Source organism: Bipolaris sorokiniana (assembly GCF_000338995.1).
Source record: "Bipolaris sorokiniana ND90Pr unplaced genomic scaffold COCSAscaffold_5, whole genome shotgun sequence".
Taxonomy (NCBI): domain Eukaryota; kingdom Fungi; phylum Ascomycota; class Dothideomycetes; order Pleosporales; family Pleosporaceae; genus Bipolaris; species Bipolaris sorokiniana.
Genome location: NW_006911899.1, coordinates 1,702,299 through 1,724,885, shown reverse-complemented (window position 1 = coordinate 1,724,885; position 22,587 = coordinate 1,702,299). Strand labels below are relative to the sequence as shown.

At 49.8% G+C, this 22,587-nt stretch overlaps 7 protein-coding genes across 7 annotated transcripts; 2 read left to right on the top strand and 5 right to left on the bottom strand.

Annotated features, from left to right (window-relative positions):
- Positions 1-3: 3 nt before the first annotated feature.
- On the bottom strand, positions 4-3,430 carry COCSADRAFT_115111 (glycosyltransferase family 1 protein). Its single transcript, XM_007700730.1, has 10 exons — positions 2,938-3,430; positions 2,425-2,876; positions 2,323-2,374; positions 1,896-2,264; positions 1,382-1,836; positions 1,305-1,324; positions 847-1,257; positions 663-793; positions 466-604; positions 4-402 (listed from the first exon to the last, which is right to left on the bottom strand). The coding sequence occupies exons 1-10, from the start codon at positions 3,307-3,309 to the stop codon at positions 197-199; spliced, it is 2,607 nt and encodes an 868-aa protein (XP_007698920.1). The 5' UTR covers positions 3,310-3,430; the 3' UTR covers positions 4-196.
- A 963-nt stretch (positions 3,431-4,393) lies between these two features.
- Positions 4,394-6,020, bottom strand: COCSADRAFT_115108 (glycoside hydrolase family 5 protein). Its single transcript, XM_007700729.1, has 2 exons — positions 5,740-6,020; positions 4,394-5,681 (listed from the first exon to the last, which is right to left on the bottom strand). Exons 1-2 carry the CDS (start codon positions 5,966-5,968, stop codon positions 4,501-4,503), a joined length of 1,410 nt encoding a protein of 469 aa, XP_007698919.1. The 5' UTR covers positions 5,969-6,020; the 3' UTR covers positions 4,394-4,500.
- Positions 6,021-6,473: 453 nt separating this feature from the next.
- Positions 6,474-9,487, top strand: COCSADRAFT_140279 (uncharacterized protein; the record flags this gene model as incomplete). The annotated part of the gene is made up of 2 exons (XM_007700728.1): positions 6,474-9,239; positions 9,347-9,487. 2 exons carry the CDS (start codon positions 6,474-6,476, stop codon positions 9,485-9,487), a joined length of 2,907 nt encoding a protein of 968 aa, XP_007698918.1.
- Positions 9,488-9,694: 207 nt separating this feature from the next.
- Positions 9,695-10,803, bottom strand: COCSADRAFT_87269 (uncharacterized protein; the record flags this gene model as incomplete). The annotated part of the gene is made up of 3 exons (XM_007700727.1): positions 9,695-10,445; positions 10,500-10,568; positions 10,622-10,803. 3 exons carry the CDS (start codon positions 10,801-10,803, stop codon positions 9,695-9,697), a joined length of 1,002 nt encoding a protein of 333 aa, XP_007698917.1.
- Positions 10,804-11,155: 352 nt separating this feature from the next.
- COCSADRAFT_115099 (uncharacterized protein) lies at positions 11,156-12,313 on the top strand. The gene is made up of 2 exons (XM_007700726.1): positions 11,156-11,523; positions 11,582-12,313. Exons 1-2 carry the CDS (start codon positions 11,301-11,303, stop codon positions 11,998-12,000), a joined length of 642 nt encoding a protein of 213 aa, XP_007698916.1. The 5' UTR covers positions 11,156-11,300; the 3' UTR covers positions 12,001-12,313.
- A 78-nt stretch (positions 12,314-12,391) lies between these two features.
- Positions 12,392-13,896, bottom strand: COCSADRAFT_180534 (uncharacterized protein). Its single transcript, XM_007700725.1, has 3 exons — positions 13,393-13,896; positions 12,862-13,327; positions 12,392-12,812 (listed from the first exon to the last, which is right to left on the bottom strand). Exons 1-3 carry the CDS (start codon positions 13,507-13,509, stop codon positions 12,460-12,462), a joined length of 936 nt encoding a protein of 311 aa, XP_007698915.1. The 5' UTR covers positions 13,510-13,896; the 3' UTR covers positions 12,392-12,459.
- Positions 13,897-16,719: 2,823 nt separating this feature from the next.
- COCSADRAFT_115094 (uncharacterized protein) lies at positions 16,720-20,450 on the bottom strand (the record flags this gene model as incomplete). The annotated part of the gene is made up of 3 exons (XM_007700724.1): positions 16,720-17,755; positions 17,808-18,923; positions 18,975-20,450. 3 exons carry the CDS (start codon positions 20,448-20,450, stop codon positions 16,931-16,933), a joined length of 3,417 nt encoding a protein of 1,138 aa, XP_007698914.1. The 3' UTR covers positions 16,720-16,930.
- Positions 20,451-22,587: the final 2,137 nt, after the last annotated feature.

Here is a 22,587-nt window from a genome sequence, read left to right as displayed (position 1 = left end):
ATTGCCCCTCCATCTTAGCAGCAATTGAATTTATTTCGAGCAAGAAATAAAGGCGGTACCAAATCGTTGAGGGAGGATACTGCAGTGTATACTTATCACTGCAACGTCTGGCTACAATACAACACTATTCGTCTTAGAAACAAGATCTAGCACACCAAAACACAAACCGGACATAAAATAATACAATCGATACGCGTCAAACCAAAACACTAGACCCCGGCCGCTGCATCCCCTTCCACCTCGCCACCACGTTCTCCTTCTCCTCGTTTGAAGCCTGCTCCAAATCACGCGCACCCTGTCGCAGTCTGATAAGATACAATTCCGTCTGAAGCGGAGTGATTCTATGCTTGGATAACGCGCACTCAATTCCTTTGAGCGTGTAGCCAGGTAATCCCCAGATGGCTGTTTAGGAAAAGACTGACTTAGCAACTGGATCGTTGATGCAAAGGGGATGAGAAGACTTACCAGCTGAGGTGTGGCATGCGAAACCCCCAATGCCCCGTCCAATACCTTTTGGTAGACCCAGTGGACCTTCGAGTTTGGTGCCGAGATAGGGGTGTTTTACTAGTCCAGCGAATGCGTCGTAGAGACCTAGTCGGAATTCCTGTTGGGAAGGGACGTTGGTTAGCTGCTGTGCTTTTTCATGGATGGGTGGTATGTACTTTGCCTGCAACAGCTAGGCCGCTGCCCAGACCGACGATTTCGTCGCGGCGTCGGTGGTGCTCGTTGGCTATGGAGCGGGACGGGAAGTTGCGGAAGCCGTTGGCCACGTTGTAGAAGAGTGCCACGGGGGCTTCTTTGATTAGAATTGTGACGCTGAAAGAGACGATAGATATCTGGACGTACCTTTTAGATGTGTCATGGTCACGTCTCCTGCATAGTGGAGAGTTGCGCTGGTTATTTGGTAGGCTCTTCCATGCTCAGCTTCTTGGGCAGCTAGGGGGGCATAAACTTTTGCTATTTCTTGTGCATCTAGCGCCTTTTCAATATCGACTTGCCAATGGTCTTTCAAGGATTTAGTTGCCATCATACTGGCGAAATGGGCTAGCCAAATGCGAATTTTGGTTTGGTCTTTATGTTCTTCGTCTCGTCCCTCTTTTTTCTGAGTATTGGTCGCCCCTGTGGGATCAATACCCTGTAAATTTGGTTGTTTCAGACGGTGGGAAAATTCAGATGTGTTGATTGCAAGGTTAGTAAAGAAGCTGGAAGCTGCAGCTACGGCGCCAGTCAATGGTGCTTCTGCTCCTTCGTGGACATCTTCGGTTGTTAGCATGCGATAATGAGAGTTGCGAATAAAGTCTTACACCACTGTCTATGGCGGAGCCTAGAGTAAGTCAGCTTTTGAACACGTCTGGGCCTCAGCAACTAATAAAACACTTACAATCGTAGATCATTTGGATCTACCAGTTTTTGCTTTGCAAGAACAAACGCAGCGAGCCCGCTAAGATGGGCCCCCGATTTCTTATCCCTCCATACTGCTAGGCGTTCCGGACAGACATGACACCTCATCTCATCTACCCTTAGTGCGCTCTCAAAATCCTGCACCATCTCTGAAGCTCCATCCTCTTCTGCAATGCAAACCGCCATCTTCTTGACAGCAATGTCGACTTCGGGTCTCAATGCAAACTTGATACTCTCAGCCAAGCCTTCCGGCGTGAGTTGTCTATAGGGAATAGGTTTCGGACCTGCGCCTGCTTTGGCGACCATTTTCCCCCAGAATGGCTGGTCTCCAAAGAATGGTACTATAACAGTGGGTTTCCCAAGTGCTATACCCGCTGCCGTTGTGCCTGCGCCTCCATGATGAACCACGCAGGAGACGTGCTGGAAAAGCCAGTCCTTTTTTTGTGTGAGTCCTTTTGTCTAGAAACCCTAGCTTGTAGATTCACTATACTTACGTGAGGGCAATTCCCAATCATGTAGACATTCTCAGGCGTCTTTTCTGTGCCTATACCCCCCCATCCTTTGGAGAGAATGGCACGAACTCCAGCTAGCTTAATAGCCTCGAATATGAGATTAGTCAGGTGCACAGGGTCATCTACGACGATAGATCCGAAGCCAATGTAGACTGGTGTAGGACCTTTCTCAAGGAATGAAAGGAGATCATCAGGTGGTGAATAAGATGAACCAGCTTTCAGGAATGAGAAACCTGTTACATTGAGATGCTCAGGCCAATCTGATGGCTTAGGAATGAGGGCTTGTGACCAGAGATAGGAATGGGGGACTTTAAGCCTTCGAAGCAGCTGGAATCCCCAAAGCGGGCTTATCTATATAACGCAAAATGGTCAGTCTGAGCAAAGCTGTACACTGAGACGGAATTCTTACGATGTCGAGTTTCAAGGTGCGTGTTCTGAATCTATTGATGAGATCCCCCAGTCTAGTACGGTTAGCAACCTCCTGTCAAAATTGATCTGAATGAGAGCCTACCCTTGCCAGGTCACCAATTCCATTACAGCGAAGCTAACGTAGTTTGCTGAAGACTCATCTGCCTCACCATATTCCATTGCGGCTAGTGGATGGTGGAAAGCTTTTGTTGGTGACCATGGCATCGTGAACACAATATGTAGAGGTATTCCTAGCCTTTCTGCGCAGTGGATATGGCCCATGGACGGTGGGTTGGCAATGATGACATCCGCAATAAATAAGCTCTCAGTCTGCTCCACATCTACTGCAGTGATTTTAGGTCCTAGTCCGTCTCCAGCTTCGATACAGCTACGCCATGTGCCTTCGAGTATCGTTGACATCTCCTTTCGCCTCTTGCTCACTTCGCCAGCCCTGATGCTTTCCATACCTGGAAGTAAGCCCGGGTTCTTTACCATGTACGCCATGAGAGCTTCTGGGTCACCCCCAATAGAAAAGAACTCGAGGCCATTGCTTTCCTTTGGCACGTAAGTTTCCAGGATGTTGTACAGATGCGAGTAAATTATTTGCTCCACTCACCACGAAATCTTTGAAGGCTGGGTGTGTACATATTCGTACACGATGACAATATGGAGGTGCTTGAAGTAGTTTGGCGATTGGAATGAAAGGTTGCACATCTCCTCTAGAGCCGCAAATGTGAATCGCAATGTTGAGTCTTGGCGAGGGAAAATCCGCTTGTTGGCTGTGAGAAACGTAAAGTTGTGGTGTATTGTCTGTATTTTTCCTGCTCACTGAGTTGCGCTGTTGATTTTTGAACCAGTGCTCAAGGCGTTTCGGAGTGTGATGAAAACGAACGGCAACTTGGCCAAGCCTGTTTACTCTGCCTGAAATATGTGACCTTGGATCGTGGAAGTGCCAACGTTCCGGATGACCCGAGAAACAGGAAGACATGGTTGTGGGAGCATTAGGTATACAATAATGGTGATACTAGCAATGTCAGAGAGTCTGTGCAAGGAAGTCTTTGGGTCGAGCGCTATAAGATGGCGGCAGTTTGTATGACATATAAAGTCGGCGCAGGGAATGCATTCAGGTCCTGGTGTCAGCAAAGGTGGAAGATCCGGATGGCTAACAGCGCCAGGCAGCGAAAAGTCGCGGACGAATACATGCGAACGGCCATGTCGCTTGCGAGTCCAGCTCGTGTCGAGCATGTCCTATATAATATCTCAGTTCTGGAATCCTTCGACTACTTGATCGATCCTCTCACGTGTGGCACACGTCACAAAGTAAGCCCGAATGCGAAAAAAAAGTGCGTGGCATTGGAGGATAAGCTTCCTGAGTACAACAGATGATCGCCACCACCTAGCATTGTTTCTTGTATCGACAGAAGAGATCTGGTGCTGACCCATATGTTTGCTTGCACAGGCAAATCGTGGGTGCATGTAAAACCCACCTTCATGGTTCGCACGCTCTTGATGCAGCCAAAGAGTTTAGGCTGTCACCACTCGGTGGCCAAGAGCTCCGACGTCAGATTCCCCCGGTGACATAGAGGAGCCCCCTCGGCCGAAGATTTGCGGTTATCGGAGATACGAGTAACCCTCGGATTGTAGTGCGCAGATGGCACTTCTACAAGTATTTTGCTTGATGGCCTGCCCTTTACGTGCATAACTGCTTAATGTGAGTTTTGTGGCCAGGCGAATAGTTTAGAGAGATTGTCCTTGTACGAACCAACACCGGATGCCTCGGCAGCATGTTAGGCGACAAGAGCAAACGCCAATGTTGTCACTCTTCTTCATCGGGACTAATACATAGAATATCACTCGCCTCTAATTCATTCTAGAATAATATTCGGGTTCGGGTTTACTCGTTCCGTTCTCAAAATCTCGATCAGACTGTGAAAAGATTCATGCTTCCATGGAGACGCCACCGGTGGCGCAACACATAAGGAACAGGAGTACAAAACGCGAAATTCACTGCTAATCACGCATTTATAACTGTAGAATCATTAGTTTAATAACCAAACTACACATTACATGTTCCAAGAACTTGACCACACTGTTGTCTGTTTTGATGCAGCGTATTTTAGTTTTCCCGATGATAGGGCTCAGGCTCAATGTGAACCGCGACTAAGTTTATCTCTACATTTTAAACAATCTTAGTCGTGTTCATCGCTTTGACCCATGGCTTCCAGAACTCTTCAATACCCCGTTCGTAGTTCCATCCAGACCAATCGTAGTTGGTCATACCCCACGTATCGGGGAACCCTTGTATTCCGGATCTGATTCTGTATGAGCCCGCAATGGCCCACATCATCCAGCTCACGCCGTGGTCGATGGTGTAATCCTTCAAGCAGTTCTGGAGAGTATTGTTGAAGAGGGTCTCGTCCTGGGCACTGCCAAACTCGCTCAGAATGACTGGTGTCTCACGCACAGCCTTGGGGCAGTCACCCGTGATGTTACAAGCAGGTGGCGCGTCGATACCCAATGCGTTGAATCCATTACGATATAAGTTGGCTTTCACGATATCACATGTGCCGGTATCGATATCTTCGCTCATGCTGTAGAGATGGATTTCCCAGACGAGTTTGTCGGCCCATGGGTGGTCGTCAAGGTTGAAGTAAACCGGTTCACGCCTAGCAGCGTCACGAATAGCCGTGCACTTGTAGCATGGTGCGGTAAGGATATTTTTCCCACTAGTCAAAGCAGAAAGGTCCTGGCCATATTGCATACCTCCCCAGAGGATAAGAAGGTCTGGGTTGGCTTCATGGATTGCATCAGCACCGGCCGTCATGTTGCTAACCAATGTATCCCAGTTGTAGTACAGGTTGGTGACATTCCATGATTCGCGAAGCTCATTGCGAAGAGACATGCTGACAATGTTGGGGTGTGCTTTTGCCCAGTTTGCGACGTAAGAAAGGCCACGACGCCAATGGGTGGCGTTGAAGTGCAAATCGTCAAACCAGGCAGTGCCGTCAATGTGCGAGCAGCACCACTGCGCCTTGCCAGTGTGCACATCCGGGCTGATGAAGATGCCTTTGGTAGCAGCAATGCGCGCAATGTCACTCCAGATCTCGAAACGAGTGGTCTGTGCCGTCCACTCAGGGTTCTTGGCGATGATTTCCTTGGTGACTTTGGTGCCATTGACGTACCCCAGGGCGTTTACGAGGCCAACTTCCAAGGGCACATCCTCACCGTTTCGATCATAGACCTGATCAATCATCTCGATGGCGTAGCCCATGCGGATGTAATTGAACCCGACGCCTGCAATGTCTGAGAGGATCTCATCGGCGGACGCCCACTCGAGACCTTCTGGAATCATGGTCTCGCCTATGGGCACAGTGAGCACATTTTTGGCCGGAATCGACAACAGAGAGCTATTACATACCGCTCATAGGCCAATTGACGCCTGCCCATGATACTGTCTGACCATTGCTGTCGACAATGTCTCGTCCGCGAGTACTATACGGGCCATTGAACGAAGGCGATGAGCTGTTGGTAGCCTGTCTTCGTGCATTGTACTGGAAAGTAGCCGCACTCGGAACTTCTGGCAAGTAGCCTGCCGAGACGATGGTGCCGGCGAGGACTGAGGTAAGAAGTAGGCGTGGTCCCAACATGGCCTCGAAATGAAGCGCCCAGTAGTCTTCTGGATGCCATTCAAGATTATGGGTACATGTCAGCTTTTATAAGCTTCTCGGTATACATGATGGATCTGGCTAGCTGCGAAGAGCTCCATCGTGCATCGGCAGGCTTGCTGGATACATGCAATTCGGATGCTGATCTTCCTTGCTTCAGGCCCGGTTGACGGAGAAAAGATGGCCGAGCAAGGATGTCCTCCGCATTGCGGGGGAAAATACGACGAGCTAGTGCTTGGCGAACGATGCTACATGTATGTTCAACTGGCATCGTATACCGCACGTCGGAAGCCTTACGCGATTGGGGTCACGGCCTTGCTGCTGGCTCGGTTCATGTGTGGTGGATGTGGGTAACTATGTGCGTTGGATGAGATGAGAGGAGTCACGTGCTGCGTGGTTCTAGCGCGTTTTTCACTGCTCCACCGCCACCCGGCTCAGGGCAGCGTGGATATCATCCCGTCAACTGCAACACACGCAGCAACTGGCCATGGACGCATTGCTGCATGGCCTAAACGATGCACAGAAGAGCGCAGTCACCAGCCCTGCAAACGTCGTGCAGGTGCTTGCTCCTCCTGGCTCGGGCAAGACAAAGACACTCACTGCGCGTGTCGCGTACCACATTAACCACGAACGACTGCAGCCATGGAATATCATCGTATGCACCTTCACCATCAAGGCCGCCCGGGAGATGAAGGAGAGGATTCGGGGCTTCGTTGGCGACAAACTGGAAGCCAAGCTAATATTGGGCACCTTCCACTCAGTTGCCCGTCGCTTTCTGTTCCGCTATGGCCAAGAGATCGGAATTGACAAGAACTTTGGCATTGCCGATACCAGTGACAGTTCCGCTATTCTCAAACGCATCGTCACGCGTTATCAATATACCATAGAGCCTGGCCATGCTCGTTCGAGGATTTCCAAGCTCAAGGCCCAGGGCGTTACGGCAGATGCTTTTGCCGCGACTGCCAAAAATGCAAACGACAACGAATTTGCCATGATCTACTCGTCTTATCAGGAGCACCTGGCCGCATCCAATTTGCTCGACTACGACGATCTCTTGATACGCTGTGTCGATCTGCTAAAGAAGTCGCCCTCGTGCGTTTCGACGATACAGGCTGTGCTCATTGATGAATACCAGGATACCAACAACATCCAGTATGAGTTAATGAGCTTGCTGGCTCAAAAGACTCGGCGCATCACAATCGTTGGCGATCCAGATCAGAGTATTTACAGTTTTCGATCTGCCGAAATCAAGAACCTGCTTCGGATGCGCACTGATTATCCGGAATCTATCGTCATCAATCTGGAGAACAACTACCGCTCATCCGGCTACATTCTGAATTCGGCAATGGCTGTGATTGAACAGGATGAGAGCCGACCACAGAAATCGCTGATTGCCACGCATGGTGCTGGCGAGCAGCCCACTCTTCGCCATCTGGTATCGGCGAATGTCGAGGCAAAATGGATCGTTGAGGAGATATGCAGAACGAGAACACTTAGTGCTGGACTCTTGGATTTTGGTGACTATGCCATATTAGTGCGCTCATCGCCACTCACACTCCAGATTGAACGAGCGCTCGGACAGGCTGGGGTTCCCTATCGTATGGTGGCTGGTACCAAATTCTTCGATCGAGCCGAGATCAAAATACTACTGGATTACCTGCGCGTTGTCAGTCAGCCAGAACATAATGATGCCGTGGCGCGTGTGATCAATGTACCTTCTCGGAAAGTTGGCGATGTCACCGTCAAAGCGCTACTGGAAGAAGCAGAGATGAGCAAGATCACACTTTGGAAGCTTGTTCTCGACATTGCTCAAGGAAAAAGAAGGCCAAAAAGTAAAGTGTCTACACAAGCACAAAAGGGTATTGACCAGTTTGTCAACGTCATTTTGAGTTCTCGGGAAAAGCTTATTCCTGCCAAAGATGACGTGTGCGACCTCTTCGGGCTCATAACTCACATCTCGAACAAGATATCGTTTCTGTCATATCTCAAACAGAGTCACAAGGAAAACTGGCAAGACCGATGGGCGAATGTCGAGGAGCTCGTCAATCAGGCGACACAAATGGCCACAGCCGTTGCCAACGGAGAAGAGATATCGGACGATGCATTGCCTGTAGCAGAAGGCATAGAACAGCGAGCCGATAGCGCGGCCGATATCCTTTCGAAATTCCTCGCCAATGTCACGTTGTCGAGCGCAGCGGATCAAGAGGGTACAGAGCAAAACCAGGTCACCATTTCCACTATCCATGCAGCAAAAGGTCTCGAATGGCCTGTAGTCTTCATGCCCGCCATATACAATGGTTCCATTCCTCACTCGCGAGCAGACGACCAAGATGAGGAACGAAGGTTGCTGTATGTTGGTATGACGCGTGCCCAAGCGTTGCTTTACCTCAGTTGCCCTGTAAAGCAATCAGGACAAGAGCAAACAACCCTTTCACGATTTATTTCGGACCGCAAAGTACAGAAGTTTTTCAGCGAGCGAGGGCCAGATCTGGCGTTCAAACGGAGTATCATCACCGACCTAGCACGGATTCTGCGAAGGGATTGCCCTTCGACCGCAGATCTCGATCGTGCTCGTGATTCAATGGAGCGACCAGAAGATGACAAATATCCAGCGACACGAGACGAGATTGATGGCAATGATCCAGCCTGGGGTGCATCGTGGGACGAGAAGCGCACAAGTTCCAAGCTAGGTAGTGACGGGCCGGATCAAGCCCTGAAGCGACGGAGGATCGATGGCCTGGGCTCCCACTCTAGAGAAAGCGTATCAGTCACGATGAACCGCACCTCTAGCTACTCCACCTCCATGACCACAATGCAGAGCATGAATGCAGGATTCACAAGCGCCCGGGATCTGGGCGACCTACAAGCGATGCAAAGAGAGGCAGAGCGTATCCGTACGCTAGCCAGTACTCAAGGCGCACAGAGCAGCAAGGCAGAAGCCAAGGCAGTCCGGGCAAAACCTGCCAAACCACGTGCAACAGGCCAAGGTGCTATCACATCATTCTTCAAACGATCAAATAGCGCAATATCCGAGCAATCAGAACACGAATCATCCACAGCAGGCCCAAGCCTACAGCGCTCGCAATCATGCTTAACAAGTAACACGCCACTACACGACATTTCCAACGTACAGTCTTCGACACCGCGTCCCTTTCGACCACTCTCGATACCAGAGCACAAAGTAACGAGCCAACGCATTCTCAACAAACCGAAGAGGAGTGAGTCTGAGAGCGAGACACAGAACACACGATATGTGCTTCTATCAAGCTCGCCCACGAAACCTAATGCAGTGAACCTAAGTCAAAATGCAGAAGTAATCGATGAGTCACAGAGTCCTGTGAAGAAGATGGCGGCGTTTAGTTCAGGATCAGGCTTTCATTCAGCATCGACATTGCACACGACGTCAATGAGCCAGGCACAAAATGGGGCGGCACAGAGGAGAACATTGGGTGCAAGAAGGACCATGCAACCGTGGAGCGTAAAGCACAGTTCCATGCCTAAGCCACGTCCTTCATGAAAAGTATATATATTCTGGAGCTATCCCGGTAGTTTAGAAGTGGGTACATTGCATTACTCGGCGTTGGATTGTTGAAATAGGTACGGCCAAGTACGACATCGCATCGCATCACATTGACATAGTTGCCATTCCTACTCGTCTCCTTTACGTATCATTCATACCCTGTACTCAACTAGCAGTCGAGATCCCATCTATAGCACAGCAAAAGCACTGCAGTACGACACACTACTATCCTGGAGGTCTTCGACAAGGCTGCTCCTTTCATACCTCAAGAAGCTGAATATGCCCTTTCCTTCTTCAAGCGCTTCGGTACTCTCCACAGCAGCCATGAACAAGCCAATAGGATGTCTTCCACACACAGTGTTGCCCGTTTTCCTAAGCTGGTCAAGGAACTTTCTGTGAGAGCCAGTCTCGATGGCATCCATGCTCTCGTGGTCAACAGCAGCAATGCTCTCATGTATGGGGTAGTCACTTGGTACCCGCGAAGCTGACTTCAGCTGAGTTGCAGCTGCGCCATTGGGGGGCTGATAGTATGTGTAGCGAAAGCGAGAACCCCAGTGACAGAAGTCGGACGAAATGACGAAGATGTTTGTGGGATCAGCAAGATAGGGAGCAAGAAGGGAACCGTACCGAGTCTCTGCGGCGGCATCGGTGTTACCAACCATGATAGGGATTAGAGGGACCGAGGATGAGTCACTTTGAAAGTCGCTATTCTTGAGCGATAGCATCTTGTAGATGTAGGGCAGGTGCATTTCCAGGCTGTGCTCGTCTTCGTCCGTTCTCTTTGACATGATCTCCAAGTCCCATTCCTGCTGAATCGTCTGGACGAGGGTTGTGTCTACAATCAGGTCACCCAGCGGGGTGTGATACTTGTCGCAGCCCGTGGTCGCAGCGCCGGTTAGGTAGTAGTGGTGTGAGGGCCCGAGCAGAAAGACGCGTTTTCTACGAGCAATCAGCGCAGATGATCGACGTAAAGGTCATGTCTTGGTGACGCACGCATTGGCCCAATCGGCGCTCTTATAGGCCCATGCAGCGGCAGGCCCAGAGTATGAGTATCCGGCGTGCCTGCATGTTCATGAGCCATGGCTTGCTAAATGTAGCTATTGGATGGTGCGTACGGAGCAATGATGGCCCGGGCACTGGGTGTTGGTATCGAGACTTGGCCCTTTTGCGACGATGCCGAGCCGATGGGTGTTGTCGAAGCGGGCACTGCTCCGAGCCAGCCGTCGAGCTGCTGTGAGAGGAGCTGGCCATTGTCTGTATACCAGGAGCCGGCGTGGGAAGCTTTGCGAGTAACCATGGTTGGTCGTAGGATGATGCACTAGGTGAGAGGCTGTGGTTGTTGTTATGGTAGTAGTTGGTGGGGTAGTGGTGGTGATGAGCAGCGATGCGGGGCATGGGTTGGAATGTAGGGAGTTGATGACCATCGACGTAATGCCATTTCCCCTCGACCCCCACCACCAAGAAAATGCAAGTGAAACCGTTTTTTCACGTCTTGATTACTTTTCTGATAAATCAATGTACGTTGTATACTACAAAGCCGGGGCAATAAGCGTGTTGGAATAGTTGCACCACGCAATTAATACAGTTCCTATTTGGGACGCGACGCGCTCGCGACACGCCAGTCGCGTTCCCTGGCCAGCACCTTGCATCATCATTATTATCATCACCATCCCTAACATCAACATCAACATCGGCCTTCTACAAGTTGCTTATTCCCGCTCACATATAACCGCCAAGTTCCCTTGCAGATCCGCCTTATTCATTTCACACTTGTCGAACAGTACCCCCACAGCCATGGGCTGCAAGCGTAAGCACTCGTCCGACGACTCGTCGCTTTCCATCTCCAGCTTCAGCGCTATTTCCCCAAAGACCCAGGATGCCTCGATGGATTTAGATGCCCACGTGCGATCTAATGGCTGGGACTTCATGAGTGCTGGCCGAGTCAAGAGCAGCGATTGGGGCAACCGAACATGCAAAAGAGTGCGCGACAACCGACCAGATGAGCGCGCAATACATGGTATGCTGCATCTCCTTTCTTGCTATATAGCCACACTGTGCTAACCAGCACTATTCAGAGAATACTCTAAATAAACTCTTTTCTGCGCAACGCAACCATCGCGATATTGCAGCCCCAACATCCCACTCTCTGTCAAGTCAGCAATCTACCTTGGCCATCTCAAAACCGCAAAAGTCGACATTACACTCCTTCTGGAAAGAACTACCTGCGCCACCTGTCCAACCCATTTTCTCGATTCCTGTGCAACTTGGTCAGAGTTCCTCACCGCTGGCTCAGTGTGACGACTGTGATACACCATTGCAGAGCGAATACGATAGTATGGATATCGACATGGATACAGAATTGGAAGGATCTGTTGAAGGTAATTCATTTGCATGCAATGACTGTGGGAGAAACGTTTGTGGTACATGTGCAGTTGTCTCAGCGACAAGACATTGCTTACAGTGCGCGACCACGGGAAACGATTCACGGCCGTAAAGATGAGTGCATTTTTTTCTAGATTATTCGGTTCGCAGCACCACGTGTATTATTATCATCGTTGTATATGGGGCATTTGGCGGCAAAATATATCCAGCGAGCTTCTGCAGCAGGGCGTCCAGGGGTTGTTGTCAAGTAACATGGGACGAATTAAGCTTTCGTTCGCATAATTAACTCGGAGTCACTAGTAAGGTGCACCATGGCTAAGCACTGTGATTGTAGGAGTTGGTATGAGCTCGTTGTTTCATAAACGACACGGACGCGGCGGTTAGATGTCGGGAGGTAGGAGGGAGCCGAGTGTAGCAGTTTTCAGATCAAAATTACAATTCCTAATAATTTTTCAATTGTATTGATACACTTCCATTGTAGTCAATGGATTCTATGAAGATGTGTATGTTCTAAAATAACGCTGGGCAAATGCTATGTAATAAAAAAGGGGCAACCTCGACCGGAACGACACTACTTCTGTTCTACATCTCCAGTTGATAAATCATCTTTTCCTTTCCCCTCTCCTCTCGCTACCTTCCTCTTCTCCTGCTGCCACAAGCTCCATGTGCAGTACTCACCCCAGACCTGCGCAGCTGTAAAGATGCAGTGCAGAATCGGAATCAAGATCTTCATAGTGAGTGTCCACTTGTGGAACAGAGCACCATACAGTCCGAATATGGTTCCTGTCTCCGCCAAAGTTCCAATAGACGAGCACCAGAAAGCCACGGAAAAGGAGCGCATTAGTTTCTCAGATGTAACATTGGGATCGCGGTAGATGATCATGGTGACGTGAGGAGGTACCTCGACACTCAGGTCATAGAAGCCTGTATATTGTCAGTACATGGCGAATGCGTCAAATTGCGTGGCACGTACCCCAGAACAAAGCCAAGATAGCCTCCAAAGCTGCATCGGGTTGACGGTTGGTCTTCCCGCTCCAGTACAGCGTCAACTGGCCCATGACAAGCACCCCAACATGGTGTGCAACAGCGACATAGCTGATACCCTCCCGGTACGACAGCTCATGCGCGTACATGACTGAAACGATCATGATTGCAAGATACAGCGCATCGCCCATAGTGAAGACACCGTCTCGTCGCTTATGTCCTATACCAGAACCAAACATGGGCGTGTGAAAGTCGCCTTTGCCGAGGACGACGGCAAAAAAGGGGTAAATGGCAAAAACTATGACGAAGATCTTGGCCGCAATGGACAGATGGTGGTTTACGAAGCCGCGCTTCTGGCGCGCGTTGAGTGTCGGCCATATGCGTTTGTAGATGAGCCCTCTGTCCAGGGCGTTTTCGAGGACGTACTGTCGACAAAAGAAAAAGATTGCGAGAAGCTGGAGTAAAAGAGGTCAGAAGGTGTCTGCTAGGAGTCCAATGCAATGACTGATGGGCCACTTACGATTGCGAAGACGAGGCCAGAGTGTTTGATCATTGGCGATATTGGCACATTTTGGATATTGGCGAACCCTGGGAGAGAGCCAGTGTGTTTCTTTTTGTCATCCAACGAAGTCTCCATGGTGTAGGAAAAAAGATATCGATGATGCTAATATAAAGTAGAAGAGGACAGGTGGAGGTTGGGACTGCAGAGTTCAAAGAAAAGCCAGAGTGAAACGAGTGTGAATTGGTGAGGTCAAGGAGAGGGTTATTGAACCTCAAGTATATGACCTTGTGCGTACAGAATGCCCCATAAAACACATCGGTACCGATTAGTCGTGGCCCCAGACTCTCTTCCATAAACAATAGCGTCTTGCTTTACGAAACGCATGTGCCGACTGCGCCCCCGTTGCAAACGTCAGGCCGCACTTACCAAGATGCCTGAAGCACCGAAGCCACAGCACATATTCACCCCTGTCAATTGTCGTAAACATTTGCCTAAATGGCCTGAGAAAATGGTAGTGTAGTGGTTGGCACCATGTAAAGGAGTGGAGTCGCTTAACGTGCTGCTGACATTAACAACGTATGCAGCCACAAATGGCGCAGTCGCCGACGCCGTGTGATTGGTGAACCCCGGCACATCGAGACCGCGCAAGCCACACGTTGGTTGCGCATTTGGGCCCGTGCGGTTTGACGAAAGCCCCGACGACACATTGCTGAAGCTTAACACAGACAAGATTTGTTCAAAACAGCTTATTTGTTTGCAAATAGGGAGTGTTGTGTGGGCTGTCTGTGTCGGGTTTCACTGTTTCTCCGAAAATTTGCAATGATCAACCCTCTTCGTTTACTAACAGACGGTCATGATGGGAGAAGTTGCTATCGTGGGGGTTGTAACTACTTGGCTAGGCTCACAGCTAGCAGCCGCGTGTACGAGGGGCATCTGGCGTATAATCCATTTTTTGCCCAAGCGGCCTAGTTCGCCAATTTCACAGGCGCCGGAGTTGGCTCGTCAGAAACCCCTAATAGACCACAAGCGCGGTGTCGTATAAGCGGTGTTTTTACGGGACTTGACTACTTTCGGACATGAGTTTACGCGGCCTTTTGGCACTATACGCTGTATTACCCCGTGACCTATCAAATGGCCGCAGAACGGTTTGAAGTATGCTTTCTTCGAGAGGGGGAACAAGGCGTTTTTGAACGGTGCCAAGGTGCCTTGTCAGGCATCCGACAATGCTGGTTTACTTGGCTGGACCTATTATTTGCAACTGACGCGACGCTCTGCATGTAGAACACTATCAAGCCGCTTCGAGACTCTCTTTTTTCTTAAGAATATCACAAGTTCGCTCTAAAAATGGCGCGATTTTCAACGGCCCGCCTTACCTAGCGGCCTACGCAGCCTTATCCACCTGCGTTTACAGCAACAACAACATACGATTCTAATAGTGAAAAATCGTTATGTCGGCATATGCAGACTAGGAGGTGACCTGTAGTTCTTTCCAGAGGGACAATCAGCCAGTGCGCTAGACGCCAACTAAATATAGGCTCGTGACTGTCATACTCATTACATAAAGGTTATTTTTTACGGCGCAGCGCAGATATACGCAGAAAGCTTTTATTTGAATGTGCTATGGGTCTGGCTCATGATCAGAGTTAACAAGCGAAGGATTCAATGTTTGCCTTGACAGATCCAACAAGGTGTCACGGTACTTGTGGTTAGGGTGGGTACACCCAGTCAGAATGGATCTGTTTACCTTCCAAAAAATGAAGGGCTTCATCAAGAGGTTTAGATAGATGGTATCGGTACCAAACTCTGTGCGAAGGATTGACAAAACAACATGGGTGAAATAGGGGGTGTTTGGTGATAGGCCATGGTAAGATCTGCAAAGAACTTGGGTACGGTAAAGCAAAAGCAGAAGATTAACTAGTATTCGTACGCTGATTTGGGCTTCAGACCTGCGGAAGTAGCCGCTTGGAACAGTACAAAGAAGCCCACTTATTTAAGACTTAGACAACCGCCTGCAGCCTTAACCGCCGCCAGTCTACTAGGGTAGTGCTGAGAGTAAGGAACGTGTCAAGAGCGAGCTAAGCAGTGGGGGCAGGGAACTCCCGGGGAAGGGCGTGTATGCCACAGGCTGTCAGTCACGAGCTACGCGTAGAGCCGTACAGCCATGGATATGATCGTATACAAATCGTAAGAAATATAGGGATGATACCTTTCGTTATATTAATAGCCACTGCCGCACCATTTGATAGTTCTACAAACACTTTGGACTTGCTGGTCCGATGGCGTTCTACTACTAAGCGTTTCCGATCTATTCGAAGCGGGCGAATAGAGACTGGTATCAGTATCGAAATAATTGACAGCAACCCCCCCCAAAAAAAGACTACGAAACTTGAATACTATCAGGAAATTGTATAAAGCGAAAGCGTGATAAAAACCGCTATATGTGCAATATCACGCTCGAACTTGCGTTGGGAAGCGCTACCGCTGTACTCCGCGTAAATTCTGAACCAGGAGTTCATCAGAATACCCATCTTACCTGACATCTTCCCCAATACCTTCCCATAAAACCGTAACGAATAGCTGAATGGCCAACACAAATAAACCTCATCAATCTTTGCTACTATACCAGCCCCCACTTCCTTACCCCGTACTCATCCTAATCCACCTTTCCCCATAAGCAGACATAATCAGCATCCGCACCGTAAAGCCCAAGACTCTTTCCCCCGTTCTAGATAATTCAGCTAGCAAAACAAAAAAAAACAAAAATCCTGCGTAATGCTTCCAACACTGATTCAAGTTGGTAAATTACCATTTCGAGCAGAGCTACCTTCGGCACCTGCTGGTCATGCCAACACTCAAGTTCAGCCTAAAAAAAGAAAAGAAAAGAAAAGGGGCTGATAAAAGATGTGGATAAAGTACAACCGTGTACGGGATCGGGAACGGAGGTGTAGTGTAGCGATGGAGATCTATGCGACGCATCATTAGAATATTGTTTGCATCGTAGAATACAGATTCACATTTAGAATAGTAAAAGGCGTAGTCTATGGAATTCAAGAAAAGCATTGGTAATAACAGTCTTGATGCACGGCTGAAGCTACAACAACTTCAACTTTACCAAGGACATTTCCAGCCCGGGGTAAAAAAAATGCAAAGGAGATTTAATCTTTGGGAAAGACATTATATATTTGTCTTCTTTATGTAGTGCAGAAGAAGAAGAAAAAGTGGCATGGTACTACATACATACTAACAAGAAATAATAAGCGGAGGACTTCTCCCTTGGATACACATCCAAGTCCTGAAGCAACTACAAACTGCCCGTCAGCCCATACGAACACACCTCAAGATCATCACACGAAACGAACCACAAGATAAAGTGAACTGCCAGATACACAAATTCCAATTATGTACACTATACTACCCCACTTGATCAATATCCCCCCTCTATTACACTGTAAGGAAAATCGTAACATCGTCACTAAGTCCATGATATCTGAGCCAAAAAAACTAGGAACTAAGAAAAACAACAATTAGAAGACATGAGGCAGAAGTTTTATTTTCTCTAAAACTTCTTCGCCTCAGCAGTACTAGCATCATCACCGACTACAACAATAGCTGGCGCAGCCGCCTCCTCGACGTTTCTCTCCTCATTGACCTCCTTCTTGCGACGGAAGGCGAACAAACTCTTAACCTTGCTTGCGGCAGTACAGCAAAAGCGGTACACAATGACAACAGGTCTGCCAACGATCCTCGCGATTGTGGCGAACCACTCATCTGGGAAATAGCGGATGACGACAGCCCAGGGGATACATACAAAGCCGACAACGATGCTGATAGCCCACTGTGTTCCGTCAATGCCTCCGGGCTTGATCTGGAAGGCGCGGCCACCGACGAAGATGATGAGGACTTGGAGGCCGATGATCATGACGACGATGCCGATGAAGAACCAGTTGCGGAGGATACCTTCAAGCACGTTGAGCTTGTTGTCGAGGCGGCGGTTGTTGAAGATGTTGAAGATTTGCATCCAGACGAAGCAGTTGAAGATGAGGGTGTCGAGCTCGAGCTGTATGTTAGGGTCGGAAAGGTCGTAGCCGAGGATATCGCCACCGGCAAAGTAGAGCACGAAGATGACGGTGATCTTGTAGATGTTTTGACCCATGATTTGCTTCCACATGGTGATTGTGATGAGAGGACCTCGACCCTGGGGTGGGCGGTCGAGAATCTTTTCGGTCGGCGGGTCGGTGGCGAGGGCAAGGGCTGCAAAGGTATCCATAATGAGGTTGACCCAGAGGAGCTGTACGGCCCTGAGCACAGGCTTCATTTCGTCATCGTATACGGCTGTGACGAATGCGAGTACAACAGCGGTGATGTTGACAGTGATTTGGAACTGTTTTCGTTAGTATTGTGAACTGGAGAGAACCGAGTGTAGTGTGACTTACCTGAAGGAACTTCTGCACTGCATCGTTGACAGCGCGACCCCACATGAGAGCTGTGATAATAGAGGTGAAGTTGTCATCCATGAGAATGATCGAGGACGCCTCCTTGGCAACCTCTGTACCAGAGTTCATGGAGAAACCAATGTTGGCGGCCTTGAGCGCGGGAGCATCATTTGTGCCATCGCCAGTAACGGCGACGATCTCACCAAGAGCCTTGAGACGTTGGACGAGGATGCGCTTGTCTTCAGGCGAAGAACGAGCCAGCACTTGGAGTCGGGGCAAGACCTCGTCCAGTTGTTCTTCGGTAAGACGACGGAAGTCGGGGCCTTCCATGACCAAACCGCCCTCAGTATAGATGAGACATTCCGTTGCGATAGCTTTAGCCGTCTGCATATTGTCACCGGTAACCATGCGAACATTAACGCCTGCCTTTTGCGCCTTGCGAACAGCATCGGGAACACCAGGGCGAATGGGATCCTGAATGCCGACAACGCCAAAGAAGATGAGGTCGCGCAGCAGGGAGGCGAAAGAAACACTGCCACCTTCGGTCATCTCAGCGCCGACTGGGGGCCATTGTTCGAAGTCGCGATATACGAGTCCAATAGTCCTAAGCGATTTGCTAGCATACTCGTTGATAGTATCAGTGAGGTTCTGGCGTTCGCCATCTGTCAGAGGTTCAGTCTCAAGGGTGGCAAAGTTGGCGGAGGTAGAAGAGAAACCGAGAAGAATCTCAGATGCTCCCTTGACAACAAGGCGGTAGTTTCCGTTCTGGAGTTTGAGGACAGCACCCATGCACTTCTTTGCTGAATCGAAGGGGAACATGTGCATAACCTGTTGGTTGTCGCGAGTCTCTGCCAGGGAAACGAGACCAAAGTGGTCCTTGGCGAACTGAAGCAGGGCAGTCTCTGTCTTGGATCCAACGAAACATGGCTTTCCGTCTTCTTGTCCTTCAAATGCCGTTGAGTTGATAGCGACAGACTGTGTGATAAGGTCCTTTGCAACTGGTGTAACTTTTGATGCCCATGCCGAAATAGGCTCGTCTTTCTCTGAGACAGTATCTGCATGCACGAATCTAGTGTTGCCGAAAGTACCAGCAACGACAGTCATCCTGTTTGTTGTCTACATGATATGTTAGAACATTATTCAATGTGCATGATACAGAATACTTACCAAGGTACCAGTCTTGTCAGAGCAGATGGCGGTGGCATTGCCCATGGTCTCACAGGCTCGTAGAATTCTTACAAGGTTGTTCTCCTTCAACATCTTGGTCGTGGCAAACGCCAGAGCCAGGGTGACAGCAAGGGGAAGTCCTTCGGGAACGGCTACAACGATGATCGTTACCGCAACGATGAGAATATCCATGAAAGCAGAGCCTTTCTTCGCAGCGGAGCGGGTATCTCCATCCAATCCACCTACGAAGCGGAACAGCAGAACGAAGAAGAGAATAACAGCGGCAGTAGTTCCGAGTTTAGCAATGGCCATCGCGAGGCCGGCCAGCTTTTCCTGAAGCGGAGTCGTCTCAATCTCGACACGGACCGACATCATGATTCTGCCAAAGCTGCTGTGCTCTCCGACGGAAGTAGCCATAAATGTACCTACGCCTTCGAGTACCTTGGCGCCAGAGATGATGAATGGGTCGAGATCCTTGACTGGCTGACCAGACTCCATGGCTTTTGTGACAGCCGCGCCAGGTGTTTTGCGCATGGCATCCGACTCTCCTGTAGCGGAGGATTCATCGCACTTGACGTCTGAGCCATCGACAAAGATACCATCTACAGGGATGATGTCGCCCGGCTCCAAGTGGATGATATCTCCCGCTAGGATATCATAAATGCTAATCATGACAATTCTGCCAGACCGTGTAACCTTTATATCGCGCTGTTCCTTCTTTGCATTGAGCTTTGCAAAGGCCTGTTCTTTTTGCCAGTCATTCACTGCCGTAACGAGAACCACGATGACAATGGCTACCACAACAGCAGTGCCCTCTACCCAGTCGACGGGTGTAGGGGAGCCAGGGGGATGATCTCCTCCAAATGTTTCATAGAGACCGAGCGCCAATGAAATTGCAGCCGCGATGGTAAGGACTATGAGGACAGTATCGTTGTATGCGTTCCATACTAACTTCCATAGCGGAGTGGCTTTCTTTGGTGGTAGAGCATTTCGTCCGTGGATACGAATTCGATCCTCAAATGGTTGTCCGTCTTTAGGTAATCGGTCCGATGTCTTCTCCTTGGGGGTTGCCTGTGGGTTCGTTGCTTCGTCAAAGGAAATGTGCCGTGGCACTGTGGACTCGTCGGCACTGAGTCCAGTGTGAACATCTGATTGCAAGCCAGCTGCGATTCCTTGCAGGCCGCCGAGAGCATGATATACAGCAAGCGACTTGGGGTTAAGAAGCTTGCTCAGCTGTGATGGTCGAAAGGCGAAGGGGTTGTCTGTATCAGACGCGACTTCTGCCCGGAGCTCTTGCTGCACTGCTGCATCATATTCTGATACGACTGTAGATACTCCACTAGTAGATGCGTTACTTGGTGATATCGGTGTTCGGAAGGGATCTGATGTTTGTGAGGTGATTGTGTCGGCCTGGCTTAACGCGCGTTGCCGTGTGTTGATCTGGAGTGTCGGCGGGGCCAACTTGCCCGTCTCCATGGTGAAGAAGGAAAAGGGAGGTACAAGTCAGGTAACACTGCTGCCACTAGGTCTCAAATGATTAGAAGTAGGGGTATACTAGATACTAGTAGTAGTAGTAGTAGATAGCGGTGAGTGCACGTGAGGATGAAATGATGACTGGGTCTGACAACACGTCGAGGGGCGCGTCTCGAGCCGCCATATAGTACACTGGCTTCCAAGTGGGCTGTGTAGTTGTTTGCCCCATAACCAAGCCCGCTGGGCGCTTGGTGCCGGTATAGACCTGCCTGATGATACAAGCTCTGCCAGAGCCCAGCTTGGCGCGGTGCCGCCTCGATGAGGTTTCGGGCAATTTTCGCCATGACTGTAGGTGCAGGCCAGCAATGTTACGGCCGTGGCACCAGTTGCGAAATCCCGGCCATCTCCTATCGTCGTGCTGGACAATGAGCTGGCGAGCGCTCGCCAAGGTAGGCCAGAATGATTGCTTTGGCGACTAGAACCGTTGAAGGCGAGATGAGCACGACAAGCTGCCCGGCGGTCTTGGAAGGGGGCAGTGCAAAAGCTCTCCGCGCCTTGGAGCACGGACGCCCCCCAGCTTCCGCTCCGGCACACGCCTATGGCCTGTAGAATGTCAGAAGACATTGTATGGACATTTGAGAAGGTTGGAACTGAAAGAATCGTGAAGATGCGATAGGGACCATGCGTTTGGAGACTAGTTAACTACGTGTAGATCGATGCTCTAGTTTCAGGAACTGAGCGTATTGATTGGTCGGAGCTTGAGGCTTAGCTGCGTGGCGCTGCGTGGCGCATGTGCTTAGCCTCAGATTTATATTATCCGCGATTGGCTGGATGCTCTACGCCACTGGGCAGGCCAGCTGAGTACAGGGCTGGCAAAGCTGAGTAGTATACTTACTATGTAGTATTCGCCTCTTGCTGCGGCATATACTGGAATGCTACCTAGAGTCTCTTGCCACTGGGAGATTACCAGACTACTGGCCCTGGAATGCTGTAATCTCTCTCTTTGCATGCTCTTGCTCGGTTAATTTCAGCCGCCTGTGATTGGAGCTATGCACACTGTAGTAGCCCTATAACGTTTGCAATCTGGAACAGTTCGAGCAACACTTCTGTTTGTAGGCTGCCCACTGTCCAAGACGGCTCGGTTTTTTCTTCTTGAAACTACTCGGATAGAACTTGGTGTTGGTCACCAGTCTGCCTCGCCTTGGCAGACTCAATTAATCGGCCTTATTCAGAGCACTCCATGTCTCGCGTTCCGCTCCAGACAGTTGCTGATCATGAAAGTGACTACAATGTGTGTCCACGCCAGGCACCCTCGTGGCGATGAATGGCTCTTGACTGTGGCCACCGCATGACGGAAGCCCCTTTTACAGCCCGGCGACGCGAATGACGATGAGGTACCACATTGTGCCGCAGCATATTCTCTAGGAGAGTGAATGATTAGTACGCCCAGAGCGGCTGAGGAGGTTCTGCCGAGGTCCAGCCTTTCTGACGGGTCCATACTGGCAATTCGCCGCTCTGCAGAAATTCCCAAGTCATCTCCTAGCGGTCGTGGCGCGCAATCAGGAAAGAAGCCCGTCAACAATACTCGAAGGTGTTGGAGTGAACTGCATGACCATCTTGGCTAACAGATTCTGAAACTCGATGCACATCCCGGCAGTTACTATATGCCGCGTGATGTCATAGTTCCGCTCATCGAGGCCGATCTCCTCACATGGACGACTACCAAGACTGTCCGACTTGACATTGCAATCGGGCTGGAAGTAGTTACCTGAAATGGTTCGCGTCAGCCATCGCGTTGATTTCCACGTGTGGGCATTGCTAGGCAGGTGTCTGACCGCGCTGACAAGGAGGCGCGCAAGGCTGTGAGCACTAGCCAGTCACGTAATCTCAGTGCCTCTGTGCATTTGCTTAAGTCGGCCTATCCAACATTACGGAGGCGCATATAGACGAGTGAAATTGCCAACTAAAAGACAATGTCATCGCAAAATAAAAGTGGCTTTGAATAAGAATGGCTGACATTATTGTGTCTGTCCAAGCCATCTACGTATGCACTACTGAGCCTTCAATACAATGTTAACTGCACCTAGCTTTAGCCAGCCACACTAAGAGTGTCTCTTCCACTCGCTGATCACATGAATGT

Bases quoted from the DNA above. Each gene is read 5' to 3' on its own strand.
- COCSADRAFT_180534 (XM_007700725.1), bottom strand. From the start codon at position 13,509: ATGGAGACTTCGTTGGATGACAAAAAGAAACACACTGGCTCTCTCCCA. The intron at 13,328-13,392 runs GTAAGTGGCCCA...CTTTTACTCCAG, and splicing joins CTGGCCTCGTCTTCGCAATC to CTTCTCGCAATCTTTTTCTT. The intron at 12,813-12,861 runs GTACGTGCCACG...GACAATATACAG, and splicing joins TATCTTGGCTTTGTTCTGGG to GCTTCTATGACCTGAGTGTC.
- COCSADRAFT_115099 (XM_007700726.1), top strand. From the start codon at position 11,301: ATGGGCTGCAAGCGTAAGCACTCGTCCGACGACTCGTCGCTTTCCATC. The intron at 11,524-11,581 runs GTATGCTGCATC...AGCACTATTCAG, and splicing joins AGATGAGCGCGCAATACATG to AGAATACTCTAAATAAACTC.
- COCSADRAFT_115108 (XM_007700729.1), bottom strand. From the start codon at position 5,968: ATGTTGGGACCACGCCTACTTCTTACCTCAGTCCTCGCCGGCACCATC. The intron at 5,682-5,739 runs GTATGTAATAGC...CTGTGCCCATAG, and splicing joins CGTCAATTGGCCTATGAGCG to GCGAGACCATGATTCCAGAA.
- COCSADRAFT_115111 (XM_007700730.1), bottom strand. From the start codon at position 3,309: ATGTCTTCCTGTTTCTCGGGTCATCCGGAACGTTGGCACTTCCACGAT. The intron at 1,837-1,895 runs GTAAGTATAGTG...ACACAAAAAAAG, and splicing joins TGATTGGGAATTGCCCTCAC to GACTGGCTTTTCCAGCACGT. The intron at 1,258-1,304 runs GTAAGACTTTAT...TAACAACCGAAG, and splicing joins GCTCCGCCATAGACAGTGGT to ATGTCCACGAAGGAGCAGAA.